The sequence below is a fragment of the Panthera onca genome, chromosome D3 (genome assembly GCF_046562875.1).
Source record: "Panthera onca isolate mPanOnc1 chromosome D3, mPanOnc1 haplotype 2, whole genome shotgun sequence".
NCBI lineage: Eukaryota > Metazoa > Chordata > Mammalia > Carnivora > Felidae > Panthera > Panthera onca.
In genome coordinates this window covers 25,540,022-25,555,576 of record NC_138350.1, presented here as the reverse complement: position 1 = coordinate 25,555,576, position 15,555 = coordinate 25,540,022, and the positions used below count along the sequence as shown (strand labels likewise).

Below are 15,555 nucleotides of genomic sequence, written 5' to 3'. Positions count from 1 at the left end.
TTTTACAGACTTGAGTTTAGAAATCAGAAATCGGAGGTCGTGTCTGAGCCGATCACCGGCGGTGCTTCGGGGTGGGGATCAGGAGCGCCCGAGGGGCTTCGCCGGCCTGGCCCTGCTTCCCGCGGGAGGCCCTGGAGGAGGCCGCCCGTGTGGCCTGCAGTGATGCAGGCCGCCGCGGGCCGGAGAGTAGCACGTCACTGTCGTTGCCAGAGGCACCCCGGCTGTCGGCAGGATGGGCCAGCCCGTGGCAACTTCTCCCTTTGTGTCTCCGTGCAGAGCGACCCCGAGTTTGTGCAGTGGAAGAAGGAGCTGACCGAAACGTTTACGGAGGCCCAGCGGCTGTTGAGACGCGCCCCCAAGTTCCTCAACAAGTCCCGCTCCAGCGTGGTTGAGCTGTCCAAGCCTCCCCTCTGTCACAGGAACAGCAATGGCCTCTGACACCCAGGGCAGGAGGGTCCTGGGGAGACAGGGCCGCAAGGAAGCCCGTGCCGAGGGTTTTCAGCCCTTGAGATGGAGCCTTTTGGAGAAGTCCGGGGGTCGGAGGTTCGGTCCCCGTGTCCCTAGGGCCCCTCCACGGCCGGGAGGACCCAGGACGCTGAAGTGCTCCCAGTAAGAGCTCTGACCGCTGTCGGCATGGGGCCGGCCAACCCCCCCCTACACACCCCCCTCCCCCCGAGTGCCTCCCTCTGCATCACATCTGTCCACGCTCGAAACTACTGAAGAAACAAGCGAAAGTTCTTTTCCTTCGTCGCGTCCCGGTTTGGGTATCTATGAATTTAGAACTTGGAATGATTCCTGCCCATCCCTTCGATCTGTACGTCTGACCGTCAGACACATCTTGCGCTTGCCAGGACGGAGCGCAGCCCTCTGCCGCATCGGGCACGGATGGCCCGGGCGCTGCCTCGTTCCACGTGCCACTTTCCCCCGTGCCTGGTCCACAAGGCCGCAGGGCAGGACGTGGGCACACCCACCTCTCGTTGCCCGGGGCTGAAAGCCGAAGATACTTGCCGAGAAGGCTGCACCCCCACCGTGTGTGCGGAACCACGGGTACCAGCCTGCCTCCAACAGGGAACAGAGGGAGTGTGCCCTCAGAGGATGTGGCCGTCACTCGTCACTGAGGGCGTTCTACAGCGGATCCGTCCCACAGAGGATCGTGGGAAGGCCTGGCGGGCTGTGAAGGCGAGGCCGTGGGGTTTTGGCTTCCGGGGCAACAGCGGTTTCTCAGACATCTTCAAATAAACACATAGCACTTTCACATGTCTGGGTGCACACGGCTGCTGGGGGGCGGGTCTGTCTAGGGTTCCGACAGTAAGCGGTTCCAGGACGCGCTCGTTCCGGTTCCTTCTGCCTGCCCTCAGGACACGTATCCATAACGGGTGTGTACAGGAAGGAAAGAATCGCTCCGTTTCACATCGTAGCATAACTTACAGTGAATTTCATTGACTAAAGGATGCTGAAGAATGAATGTGTCCAGATGGGCTAACCGCATCTGTTGACTTTCATGTCGACCTTGGCCTGTCGTTAGTGAGTAGTACTTTGCTCCCCCGGGTGGGTCGCCCCACGCCCGACACAGCAGGGGAGCGGAAAGGCCCTTCCCCTGATCCCAGAGGCATCTTGTCATCTCCCCCCACCCCCGGCTTGCTCTCCCGCCACGCGCCCTGCGCCCTTTTCACGCCCCAAATAAATGCTGGGCTGTAAGAAGCAGTGATTTTCCCAGTGCAGTCCTCTCTGTCATCAGACTAAAAATAATAACAATAATTTTTTTAAAGTCCACATATCTGTCTTCTTAGTACAGTCTCGTTGTATGTTTCTAAGTTAACTACTAACAGTACCAGCAACCGATCACAGCTGTCTGCATCCTGCCCTCGATATTTTCAGTGGGTCCAAATCTCTGGGTCCTGTGCTCATTGGGAAAGTGAGTACTTTTTAATGAAATTCTGTTTGGAGAGTTTGGAAGATAATTACAGAACGTGTTTCATTTCATAGGAGTTGCTTTGGAAAAGAAATCTGGAGGTTCCTTACCCGTCTCAGCTACCAGTTGGGGTCTACATGAGCATATCCATTCTACTCCGCTCTTGCCAGTAGAGGAGGAGGGGTGCCCTAGTTACATGCCTTCCCCTGGTCTAAAAGGGAAGACTGACGTTCAAATTCTGTTTTCAGAACAAAAACAAAAAAAAACCAAAAAACTGCCAGCAACAGAAAAGTAGTTGTTCCTAGCAAAGGGTGAGCGCCTTCCCGACTGTGGTTAACGACAGCTGCCCCTGCTGTCACCAGCCCCGTTGCAGGCTCCCATGCGCTGAGCACTTACAGTTCGCTGCGCCCCGAGTCCCTGCTCGACAGTCAAGGCCCTCGGGCACAGACTCCTCGAGGGGCTGGGCTTAGCGTCTCCCCTTTCAGACCCGAGCGCGTCAGCCACGCCAGTGTGCGGCTGTTTGAAAGATAACCTTTTTCGCTCCAGAGTAGAACAGAAGGTTCATCTGCCTTTTAGAAGGGAAACGTGAATTGGGAAATCACCTGAGAGCCCTTTTGCCTCAACCTTAATTCCCAGTGCTGGGGTCTTGTCTGGCCTGTCTCCTACCTGCACCTGCCCCCGCAGGCGTCCTGACGGGGCCAGTTTCTCCGCTGCCAGACAGAAGACACCTCCGGGACCCTTCTGTGCTAGCACCTTGTGCCTGCATGGCCTTGCATGGCCAAAGAAAGCCGCTGGTTTATTTCATTATTATTTTTTTTAATGTTTATTTATTTTTGCGCATGAAAGAGATGGCACAAGCGGGGGAGGGGCAGAGAGAGAAGGAGACAGAGAATCGGAAGCAGGCTCCAGGCTCCCAGCTGTCAGCACAGAGCCCAATGCAGGGCTCGTACTCACGAACCGCGAGATCGTGACCTGAGCCGAAGTCAGATGCCCAACCGACTGAGCCACCCAGGTGCCCCAAGCTGCTGGTTTAGAAGTCTTGGCATACTTGGCTGTTTCCGAAGGTTTTAAGAGTGTCACATCATTCCTAGACGTTTGACCCTTCCTACGTGTGGACCATTCAAAAGGACGAAATTCACACATTTTCTCATTATCCAAGGAAGATAAAGTTGGTAATATTTTTATAAAGTTACAATGTCTTGATTTCATAAATCAAGGGAATGAAAAGGGCAAAGTCTAAAAACAAAGATGATCTTACCTCCAGCTGCTATACAACATGTATGGAATCCATGAAAAACTTGAGTGAGTCCAAGGTTATTTTTTTAAGCCAAAATACTCTCACTGGTGCAATCGCTCCTTCATGGCCTTGGGGGGGTTGTGGTTTTTCCTTCTGTCTCATGTGGAAGTAGGGGTTTTCAGCAAAACTTACAGCAATTCGCTGGTTCCGTGCTAATGGAAATGATTGGCCAGTTCACTGACATTACGATTTCAGGATCCGTGGGGAAGAAGGGCCAGCCGTGGAGGACAGCAGCCTTCCAGCTCCAGAAAGACCACAGCGACAACACGCAACCATCTGTTTGAAGCAAGACTGAGCTCGATTTGTGATTTGAAATGCGCCACACGGATATCAGAAACCATCGTGTTAAGGCCCTCACTGGCCATTAAAAAATACACCCTTTACCAATTGACAGCTTTACCTACACTAGAAAAGATCGAAGAGCGGTTTTTCTCTGATGATTTAAAAAATTTCATTTCGCATTTGTAGTTGCACCAGTTCAATCACAGCATTTGCCTTTTTGATGGAATCAACTTCATGTCAGGAAGAAAACCAGGTTCTCAAAGCTGGACCTCTTTCACGCGATGCAAATCTAGAAAACATACTTTCAAATGCGCTGGCATTAAGATAAGACTTATCTTGTAAGACTTCATCACACGTGGGTTTTTTTCTCAGTAGTGTTCAGGGAAGGGTTTCTGGGTCATCCAGAGACGCATGATGAATGACCTCCTCTCCACCCCTAAGGACTGACACGTTTGTGCCCGGAGAGGAGGTGGGGCTTCACTGGAGTCTGGCAGGTGGTGGCTGGGTGGGCTGTGGGCTGGAGGGGTGAGTGGATTGGGCGCCGCCCCCCCAGACAAGGGCAGTGGTAGGAATGGGGCAAAGGAAGGAAGACGTTACCTTGCAGGTCAAAACTCACAACCTTTACACCAAGCACCGTGCAAACGCCCGAGTTAAAGCTGGCTGATTCTTTCCCTCCTTGAAACAGGAGTTGAATAGTAATTATGGTGAGACACGGCCACTTTATTTTCAGTTATGGAGCCTCTGAACTTATAAATAGGCCATTGGCTTTCCATCAGGACTCTGCACAGCACCCAGAGCTAACACCCTATTTGGCCATGCCTTGCTGCTCCCCAGAGGGCCAGACGCAGGGTCTGGGTGGCTGTCCCCAGGGCCATGTGGCCAGCTGCAGACGTTGTCGCACATCCATTGAAGCCACAGGAAGCCTCCCAGAATAACAGCACCAGACTTGCTGTTTAAGCCATGCTCACTCCTGGAGGAGCTTGGATACTGGGTGCCTGGCTGGCTCCGTCGGCAGAGCAGGCGACTCTTGATCTCGGGGTTGCAAGTTCGAGCCCCACGTTGGGTTAGAGATTACTTAATAACGATCCGTAGAGTGAGCTTTTAATAGTTTAAATTTGAAAACGTTTTTTCCGAAAGATCTAACCTGATTTTCCCTCCCACGAAAAGTTGCCCCGAGAGATCTGAATTAATTACTTGAATTCATACAAATATGCATTTTTTCTTTTTACCCAGGCTGCATTCAAATAAGTTTTTTCCTGTCGAATTAATGAAAGTTGAACTCTAAAATAATACGATTTCCTCAGGTCGTAATGGACTTTAGATTTCTTTCACTCTCAAAAACTAATAGACCTGCTGTTTTACAGCTGAGGGACAGGGATGCCCCCCCAACCCTGGAAGTGCCCAATGCCCAGACACTCACTGACGTGGCCGGGGAGCACTGACCAATAAATGCAGCACCCCAAATGTTAAATTACCTTTATTTAAACACACACACACACACACACACACACACACCAGAAAATGGATTAACAGTATATGCATTTCATCAAAAACCTACAGGAATAAAAACTGCCTTTTAAGGTTTCAATAACTCAGCATTCTTAGAGGAAACTCTCTTATACCACCATCTCAAAATCATCTCTGAATACTGTTAACTCTGCTCCCATATTTTATTTTGTCCTACTATAAAATGTCTTTCATGTAAGGGTAGGGAATGGAGAAATATTTCTAACCGTGCACTTGTAATTACAAAGGACTTGAAATTTAATTTCTTTCTTGTGTCTCAGTTGATTAACATTCCATGCTGTATATATTATATGTGGTTTGTAAGGTAAACACTGGCCATTTTTTAAGTTCTGTTGTTAAATTGTATTTTTCTATGTTTTAAATGATTATGATAGATTTGGCTTTTTCTGGGTAACAAAGATTGCTAAACTGCATATACAAATATATATATATATATATATATATAAAAACAGAGTTCTATTTTAGCACAAAAGCATTTTATATTATTTATTGAATCCTTACGTTTGTTTTCCATCGAAGCACTCCTTATTTCTGCTCCTTTTTATTTGTATAGTTTGTTATTTAAAGAAAAGGCAGTCCTTTCTGTTTCTCGTAAGCTAAAGCGGAAATAACGCGCGCAGCCACATGGGGCCAACAGCCGTCCCCACTGCCATGGACTGTTTTCAACAAAAGCTTATCGGCTGCTCTGTGCTGAGTAGCGCCTGCGCTTTCTCGAGAACATCTGACAGCAAACTTGCCATGAAATACTGCTTTCACCTACCTCTTCAGAAGCCGTCCTGCTCGTTGACAGGTACCCCACACGCTTTCTTCTAGACTGGCTGCATCATAAACGAGTCTCAGTAACACGGTTCGGCGGGATTCCCTTTTGATGTCAGTTCTAAAGCCACGGCCTCGTCCTAGCGAGCGGGGCAGGGAGACGTCCCTTCTGTTCCATCATCCTTCAGCCCAGATCGTCATTTCCTGGTCCGATTGTGCCGAATCCCCGCCACCCGTCTCGCCGTCGCCCCGAGATGCGACTGTTGCACCTGACTTACCAAGCACCGAAGGAAAGGTCCGCCCTCGGCACTCGTTACGAATGGCCAGCTGTGTTTGAAAACACCACTTCCGAGGAGTTGCACATTTGAACGTGACTTTCCCCTGCCCCCTCACTGCTTCCAAATGGTTTGGAAAACGGGATCATAAAGGCGAACACCCACATCTAGGATTAAAACTTTGCGAGAGGTTGTATTTGCAAGGGGTCTTATTTTCGAGCGGACAGACCGGTTGACGTGAGCTGGAATGACCGGTCCCTGGGAGAAGGGGTCCCTCCTCACATGCTGACATTTCTCTCTGCCTGTCTTCCTCGCTGGGCAGCCACCAACACGGTAACGTATTTACTGTATTCTTGGCAAAGTGTCACATCCCGAAAGAAAGAAATTCGCTTCCTGTTGTGCGTTGCTCTACAGCCTTATTGTAAATCTAGATACCGTTACCTATAAAATCACCATGTAATTCCCGTGTGATCGCTCTTCCCGTTGATCGTGCCAGTGGAAGTCTATAGCCCGCCCCCAGTAGACGCCTAACTAGTGCACGTTTCAAGTCCTCTCCCACGTGAGATGCTGTTCCACGCCTGCGGCCACCCGCCCTGTGCGAGGCACGTGCAGTCCATTTAATGATCACCGGCTTTCACGGTTACTTTGGAGCAGCTAGGCTGGTTTTCCATGTTGATAAACTGCTTACCTAAAATCTCAATAAAAAGCATCTGTACAAAGATTTCTACTCTGGTGTGCTGTCCTCCCACCCCAACCCCCTCCCCCGCCCCTGATTCAAAAGTGCGTTTGTTTGTTTTTTTTATCAAGCTGCTAAGACGTCAGGAAGTGACTCCTTTTAATGAATCCTGGTTTTGAGAACGATCCACACAGGGGCCGATTTTATAAAGAGGAAGAGGACTGCATTTCTGTGGTTATCTGGAGTGTTGGAGCACAGTCTCCTCCCCACTTAGTCTAGGCTACCCCAGCACTCCCCCTGCCCCCCCCCCCCCCCGCCCCTGCTGCTTACTCTCAGGGTGACCTTGGAGTCCCTCCCGGAAGTGCAGACCCCTTACTCTCCATCCCTGCTCCCACGGAGACAAGCTGAGAGACCCCAGGGTGCACGTCAGTTTAAACCAAAAATCCAAGGAGGTGGCGTGGCACATCTGCCCGCCTGAGGGCCCACAGGTGGAGGGTAGGCTGGCTGTTTCCTGTCCTTGAACTGGAAGCACGTTCTGTGTGTTGCCAGTTCAGGAAAGAAGGAAAGTACGATGGACTCGTGTAGCCATCTGGTTTCCCCGGAATGTGCTCGTGTTTGCCGATTCGAAACCATTTGTCAGAGGAGTTGTGCGGAGGCCCGGCTGTGGAGTGGGTGGTCCGCTCCGTGGGCAGAGGGTGGCACGCAGCCGAGGCCTCGGTCGGATGCGCCCTGTAACGAGGGCCGCTCTCGAGAGCTGCTGGCCCGGCAGGACGGGGTGAGTGCTGGGCCCCCGACTCCCAGCCGGCCGCTCTAGGCCACCTGTTCGCTCTGCGATTTTCTCGTTCCTGAATTACGAGCGTTCGATTAGATGCGCCCAAGGGACCATCCCAACCAAAAACATCCAAGTTTCGACTAAGGGTGAATGTGAGGGGCCCTTTGCAAGCAAACAGGGAGCACCTGCCACGTCCCCTGGCTTGTTCCACGTTGTCTCACGGATAATTGCTGCTCTCCCTTCTAAAGCATGCATTCCCAGCAACCCCCACCCCCTCCCCCTTCCCAGTCCTGCCTGCCCCGACGTGCGGGGTGTGGACCCCATGGCAGAGCGATGGGCAAGGACAGAAGAGGACAGGAGCCCCGGGCCCTCCCCTTCCTCAGGCACCAGAGGTGGGCACCAGAGGCACCAGAAGAGCGTTTCTCGGACCCAGCAAGTTTGGGGCTGGGTCAGTCTCTGGCGGGGACAGCGGCACGTCCTGGGCACTGTAGGGTGTTGAGCACCACTCAGCCTCTACTCGCTGGATGCCAGTGCCCACACCCCTCCCAAGCCAGTCTGGACAACCCCAGACGTTGCCAAATGTCCCTTGTGGGGGTGAAGCCACCCCCCAGTTGAGAACCCCTGGTATAGACGATGGGAAGTTATCTGTGTTGGGGACAGAGTTGGGGCAGAGATTCCACCAAGGGGAAAGGTTGTTGCCAAGGTTACTGGCCAGGACTCTTAACTCCTGGGAGCTCCTGAGGACCATGAGGTCTGCCATGTGGTGGTTGTGGCCAAATTCATTGTCGTGCCAGGAAATGAGCTGGACAAAGTGGTGTTGGAGGTGATGCCATCCCCAAAGGAGGAGGAGCAGGCGTTACTGTTAAGATTGCGGCAGTGGGGGCTGGTGCTTCCTGGGGCCCAGAGCGCCCTCTGACACCTGCTGCATTTCCTTCTTGATATCAATGCCTTGGACAGATTTTTCTAGACCGCAGATCTGATCCATGAGATGAAGTGGGGGCGGGGACACGAAACAGCATGCCAGTGAGCTTCCAGGTCATTTCAGGGTGGAATTTGCCCATGGCTTTGGCCAGTGACTGCAGGGGTGAGTGTGGACACATTGTGTCCAGGCGTAGCAACAATGGTGCTGACTGTGGTCATGAGTCGCTCTACCTTGCCAAATATGTCACGGATGACTTTGGCCAAGGGTCTGTAGTGAGTAGCATCATGTGCTGTCCAGATCGTCCTTCACGGAAGAACTTCTCATCTGGCTGCCCGAAGCCGTTTGGGGGGCCTTTGTCACAGCTAGACATCCCCCCCCCCACAATCCTCATTTCTTCTCCATCCTTCCATTGGTATAGGTACCAGAGAACTCGTCAATAAACTTCTGTTCCTTGAATTCTGTCTCAGAGGCAGCTTCCCCCCAAGACAACAGTCTGCAAGGTCAGTCCCGGGTGCGGTGGGAGAAAGCAGGGGCTGAAGTGGGGCGTGGGGGCCTGGATCACCCACTCCCCGGCTGGCCGTGGTCAGAGATGGGAATCGGTGGTCGTAGATGGAACATAGGAAGCCACTAGTTCAACGAGAGGGGGCTCCGAGAGTGCAAATTTGCAACAGAGGTGAGTTGGGACGGTGTGCCAGTGGAGGGAAGACACTGGCCGCTATGTCCTACCAAGCTGCGAAGAGGTCGCAGTCTCGAAAAGAACTGCGGGCGCCAGTTAAATGTCCGGCTCTTGGTCTTGGCTTAGATCATGATCTCACAGTTCATGGGTTCGAGCCCCGCGTCAGTCTCTGTGCTGGCAGCTCAGAGCCTGCTTGGGATTCTCTGTCCTCTCTCCTTGTCCCTCCCCTGCCTTGGGCTGTCTCTGTCTCACTCACAATAAATCAATAAACTTAAAAAAAAAAAAAAAAAGAACTACAACATTGGAAAGGAACCTGGAGCATGTGCCCCCAGGAGGATAACACTGATTTACAGAAGACTGATGGTGTGGGAATCTTCTTGGATGTTGAGGCATCGGTCCAAGCTTGTCCCATATCTACCTTGGCGAATTTTGCCAGAGGTGGGGGCGGGGGGATGACTCAGGGCCGGGCTGAACGCAGCTTCATGTGGCTTCACCGGTTCCGTTCACTTTAGTGGCGGGTGGGGCGCATGTTGAGTGAACTGCCCCCTTGTTACATTCCCTGCCCACAAATACAGCCTATCATCCCAGGGGCACCTGGGTGGCTCAGTGGGTTAAGCGTCTTGAGTCTTGCTTTCAGCTCAGGTCAGGATCTCACAGTTGGTGAGTTCAAGCCCCGCGCCGGGCTTGACGCTTAACCCATGCCTAACCCAAACCCACCATAAACTGGAGAAGGCTTTGACGAAACACTTACAAAAGCTAATCACAAATAGGGTACCTAAACTTAATACAGTGCATGTTCTCATCACTCCTACATGGAATCTAACCGTGACCAATGATGTGAAAAAACCGTCATCGTCTTTCAACTATAAGAATTTAATGACCAACCTCCGAAAGTCTCACCCACTCCTTAAAATTATTAATGAATCCGTTATCGACCTCCCCACTCTGCCCAACATCTCAGCATGATGAAACTTTGGCTACTCGTTAGGAGGCTGCCTGAGTCTACAAATCCTAATAGGCCTGTTCCTCGATAGACGCTAACAGACACAGCACCTGCCTTCTCACCCGTAACCCACCTTTGCCACGACGTTAACTGTGGCTGCATTATTCGATATACACATGCCAGTGGAGCGTCTGTGTTTTCCCCCTCCTTTATCATCTCAGTGCTAACAGCAGTTCGTCTTTTGTTGTCACGGGAGACAGGATCTCATAACCCCTCCGGAAGCGCATCCGACTCGGACAAAACCCCATTCCACCCGTATTGCACAATCAAAGATATCCTAGGTCTCTTACGCCTTGTTCTAATGCGCGGACCGCGCAGAGCCTGCTTGGGATTCTCTCTCTCTCCCTCTCTCTCTCCCTCTTCCCTGCTTGTGCTCTCCCACTCAAAATAAATAAACATTTAAAAGAAACATACATAACTTATCCCAAACCCCCAGCCGGCTCGCCTGCAGCTCGCTACCGTTTTTGCTTGTCCAGAACTGCAATCCGTCCGCAACCCCTGAATGAACTTGCCAGTTTCGAGCTTGCTTCCGTCGACCTCTTTATTTAGGGCAACAAAGAGTTTGCGAAAAGTGGGAGGGACAGTAACTACCGGACAGGGGGACGATGCGATGGGCGGCTATCACTAAGCTTAATGGATGCTTTAGGGAAAGATAAACAGCCGAGAGGAACCAGCTGCCAGACTGAGAGGGCCACATCCACGGTGGGCGGGAAGGAAAACGAGGACCAGACCTAGGACCCAGGAATGAGATCAGATGACTTCCAAAGGTGGTTAAACTCCCAAGGCAGGTCTGTCCGCTTGGCCAAGGCACGCTCGGCTTGGGGAAGAATGAGACCTTGTCACACGGGATGGGGACATCCGAGCTGACGCCCTTGGAACTCTTGGACCTCCAGATTCCTCTGACCTCTCCGAGGCTGCAGACGTGTTCTACTCCTTCCTATGGAGAAATAGCACCCCCACCCCCAGGATCTGCCCCTCCCTTACCTCCTCACCACTAGGCCTTTGGCTAGGGTGACGCCCCATCATCCCCCCGCTGGGGAAGTGCTTGATGAGGGAGGAAGGGAGTTCTACGCCAATGTAGCTGCAAGACGGAGCGAACATGGATGGGCAGGGGCAGGGAGACATTTTCCAGGGACTGGATACTGAGGGTGTTAGAGCAAGGGGAGTGGGGCCCCAAGGCCGGATATGGGAGGGTATATGCATTCAGGGCCACTCTCCGGGGCTGCAGGGTTGTTACCCTGACAAGGACCCCGGCAGCCTGGCTCCTCTGAGCACAGAAAATGCTAGGGGAGGCTGGCCAGAATTCCTACGGTAGACCGCGGAGGAAGGGATTAGGAATACAGAGAAGTGGACACGCTTGAAGGGACGTACCAAGTAAGGCCGGAAAACCCACCAGGGGCGGCCCGGAGGCCACCAGAACCACTAAGAAGTGGGTACTGGCTTGCTTCTGCAGGCAGTGCAGAGTCAGGAGGAGCCTTTACAGATCTACATGCGGTCATTCAGTCACTCAACAAACATTCCCTGAGCACCTACCGTGGGCCATGAAGGACTAGAGCAGTCAGTGGCCCAAGGATCCTGATGTTGTAGAAGGGAATCCTGAGGCCCAGTGAGATGAACACACCTCTTTGAGATCAGGATTGGGCCCAGCTCCAAAGCCTGTGCCCTTCCCTGACACCCAGAGCTCTGGGCACACATACCACCTCCAGACCCTGGCCAGGGGGTGGGCTTTGGGGGTCCTTCTACAGGGATCTCTCTCCCCTCCACACTCCGGGCTATATAGTCTTCTGTTCACTGGTTTTACTTCAGCCACCAAAGATTCCATGAGCACCTGCTTAGTGCCTGGCCTGGTGCTGGGTAGCCAGGATGAACACGGGACTACAGACTAGTGGGAGATGGACAGACAGACGGGCATCCAGAGAATGCATGATGCGGGACCAGATCCCGGGACACCTGCTCCAGTCCAGTTTCCGTACGTTTGGCGATTTATTCCACATGCACTTATGGAGCACTTGCTGTGTACCAGCCACTTACAGACACAGACGCAGACCGTTCCCTGCATCCCTGTGGGGACCATGATGCTCAGATGCACAGGACTGTTCTCCAGTTACCAGCACATGCACACACACACACACGCACACACACACACAGTTCTCTAAGAACACTGAGGATGATGGGAGCCCCACACGACACAGGCTGGGGGATAACACTCAGCCGTCACAAGCCAGGTGGAAGCAATCACACTAGCGTGCGGTGAGGTGGGGCGCACTGGGCGCCCCCGAGTCACAGGCCGTATGGAGACGATGAATAGAATGTGGCATCCCCAGGGGCAAAAGAGATGGGCCCCCCACAAGGGTCCTGCTCAAAAAAAGAAGGAGGATCGGGAGGCTGAAGTCAGTTGCCCCAGTAAAATGGCACAATCCATCCCTAGGCCATTCTGTGGACCCAGAACTGACCAACTGAAGACAGGGCCAGGTCTCCGGGGGGATAACCTGGCACCCCCAGGGCACGGGTGCACACTCACGGCTCCCTGGTCTGTGGTCTGTGCTGCAAAGGACCTACAGCCACTCGGGACGGTCAGTGCTCCAGAAACACCAGAAGGGGCCAAGTTTCCGGGGCCCTTGGTGACAGTGCCTTCACATTCTCGTGCTGTCCTGCCCCCCTTGGGATGGAAGCCTGGAGACCGGAGACAAATGCTCAGCCGGGTGACAAACTACTGCTGACGGGGGCTGCCCTACATTACGGCGCGGTCAAGGCAATACTTAGTTGTCCTGATGGATTTTCCAGCAACACAGGTACCAGGGGGATACTGCTGACGTGCCAGGTGCCCTCGGGACTCAGTTGCCTTCAGGTCAACCTAACCATCACTGCAGGTTGAGGCTGACGGAGACCCCCGGCCCAGCCTTAGAGAGCTATTTCTGCGTGTCCACCCCACCGTGTAAGACCGACAGCCACAAGAAGATAGAAAAGATCAACGGGACAGAAAAGCACCAAGAGGCTTCAGGAGCTGGCGGGAGTGTGGGGGCGGGGGTGAGGGTGGGGTCAAGTTTCAATGTCAAGAGAAAAGCGTTTCCGTGAACTTCCAATAAAACGCTAATTCTCAGGGCACCCGGGTGTCTCAGTTGGTTAGGCCTCAGACTTTGGCTCAGGTCTTGATCTCGTGGTTCGTGAGTTCAAGCCCCACATCCGGCTCTCTGCTGTCAGCTCAGAGCCCACTTTGGAATCTCTGTCTCCCTCTCTCTCTGCCCCTCCCCCACTGAAGCATGTGTTCTCTCTCTCCCTCTCTCTGCCCCTCCCTTACTCTGGCACATGCACGCTATCTCTCTCAACAATAAATCAACATTTTATTGTATTTTATTATTTCATTTTATTTTAATTTTTTAATGTTCAGGGGCGCCTGGGGGACTCGGTCAGTTAAGCGTCCGGCTTCAGCTCAGGTCACGATCTCGCGGTCTGTGAGTTCGAGCCCTGCATCGGGCTCTGCGCTGACAGCTCAGAGCCTGGAGCCTGCTTCGGATTCGGTGTCCCCCTGTCTGTCCGCCCCACCCCTGCTTGTGCTCTGTCTCTGTGCTCTTTCAAAAATGAGTAAACATTTGTGCTCTTTCAAAAATGAGTAAACATTAAAAAAATAAATTTTTTAATGTTTATTTATTGTTGAGAGAGAGAGAGCACGAGCGGGGAAGGGGCAGAGAGAGAGGGAGACACAGAATCCGAAGCAGGATTTGACTGAGCCACCCAGGTGGGCCAGTAAACATTTTACTAATTGTCAGCACCGAGAAGGAAGGAAGTACTCTGAGAATAGATTGCTCTATCAGCCACAGGGGTAGAAAAGTAACATATACTACTGGTTGAAGTGTTTCTTTCTTTTTTTTTTTTTAAATTCACTCATTTATTTTTGTGAGAGAGAGAGTGTGGGGGGCAGGGGTAGAGAAATAGGGAGAGAGAGGATTCCAAGCAGCCTCCCCACTGTCAGTGCAGAGCCAGACTCGGGGCTCAAACTCACGGACTGTGAAATCACGACCTGAGCATCGCGATATTAGGAGTCGGACGCTTAACCTAACTGAGCCTCCCAGGCGCCCCGGCTGAAGTGTTTCTTAAGAGAAGCAGCATGTCATGTTTGAATGGAATGACCGTGGGCTTCGGAATCAGAAAGACCTAGATTTGAGTCCCTTGCGAGCTGCGCGATCTTGCGTGATGTGCTAAATCTATCGGCGTTCTTATTTTGCGCCTTCTGGGCAGCGGACAAAGCACTTTTTAAAAAAATTTTTTTAAAGATTTATTTACTTTTGAGAGAGAGAGAGAGAGAGAGACAGACAGACAGAGTGTGACCAGGGAAGGGGCAGAGAGAGAGAGGGAGACACAGAATCCAAAGCAGGCTCCAGGCTCCGAGCTGTCAGCACAGAGCCAGATACAGGGATCAACCTCACGAACCGTGAAATCATGACCTGAGCTGAAGTCAGACGCTTAACTGTCAGCCACCCAGGTGCCCCGGACAAAGCACTTTTTATTGCATCCTGTTGGATGCAGCATTTAAGACTGGGCCCTCTGGGGCCAGCACCGCCTGGGTTCCAATCCCAGCTTTCCACTGCTTTGGGCCAGTTGGTCGACCTTTCTGTGCCTCAGTTTCCCCCTCTGTCAAACGAGAGTGGGGAAAACCCTACCTGGTGCGGGGTTGTCGGGAATAGTAAATGAGCTCAGGAAAGCCCCCGGGATGGCATCTGGAGTGTGACGCGTGTTTTCCTGCATCGATTCTTCACCACAAGGCGGCAGAACTCGCTCCGGTTATTTTTTTCCAGAGTCCCGCTGGCGTGTGGGGCCCGGCTCTCCTCCTCGCCCAATCCCTGCGGCCTCCGGTGGTTATCTGTGTAGGGCCGAGGCCGGAGTGTGCGGCCTGCCCGGGGACAGGGATGACGGCTGAGAATGTGCTTGCGTGGGGAGCTGTCCCCTCCCCTGCTCCGCGCCACCAAATATGTCCATGCTGTCCGATGCCTGGTCAACGGCCACCCCGGGCTGCCGTCTCCCGGCCAGACCTGGGGCTCACCGGCTAATTTTAGAAATGACTTGTCTGCTCAGCTGCTGCCATCACATTGGCGCAGAGGGAGGGTGTGGGGAGGACGGGGAGGAGCAGTCAGGGAAGGGGATGTGTGTGAGGGTGTGGGTGGGGGTGTTCCTAGCAATTCTCCTTCGCCCCTGCTGTCCGGGCTTGTTGGGGTCTCTGCACTGCCAGCCGGGGAGACCTCTCGGGCCAGTGTGGTGCCTGTGACCTGTGGCCTCGTGCAGAAAAGGTACCGTGGGGCCGGGTGTTATGATGGGCAGCTTGCGTGCGAGCTGATGGGCATAATTTTCCAGAATGTGCCTTTGGGGGCTGGGGCGGTGGGTGTCTGGCCCCGCGGTGGGTCTACTGAGGGCCTCTCCAGCCGGATCGCATCCGACAGCCCGAATCGTCCGCTTGGAAAGCAA

The 15,555-nt window shown here is 52.9% G+C and overlaps 1 protein-coding gene across 2 annotated transcripts in view; it reads left to right on the top strand.

Annotated features, from left to right (window-relative positions):
* The window catches only part of GRK3 (G protein-coupled receptor kinase 3), a 131,711-nt gene extending 125,466 nt beyond the window's left edge, over nt 1-6,245 (top strand). For both annotated transcript variants that reach the window (XM_078435582.2, XM_078435583.2), the window contains one exon: nt 277-6,245. In XM_078435582.2, the coding sequence (XP_078291708.1) occupies nt 277-438 (162 nt within the window). In that variant the 3' untranslated portion in view covers nt 439-6,245. The remainder of the gene's footprint in view (nt 1-276) is intronic.
* Nucleotides 6,246-15,555: the final 9,310 nt, after the last annotated feature.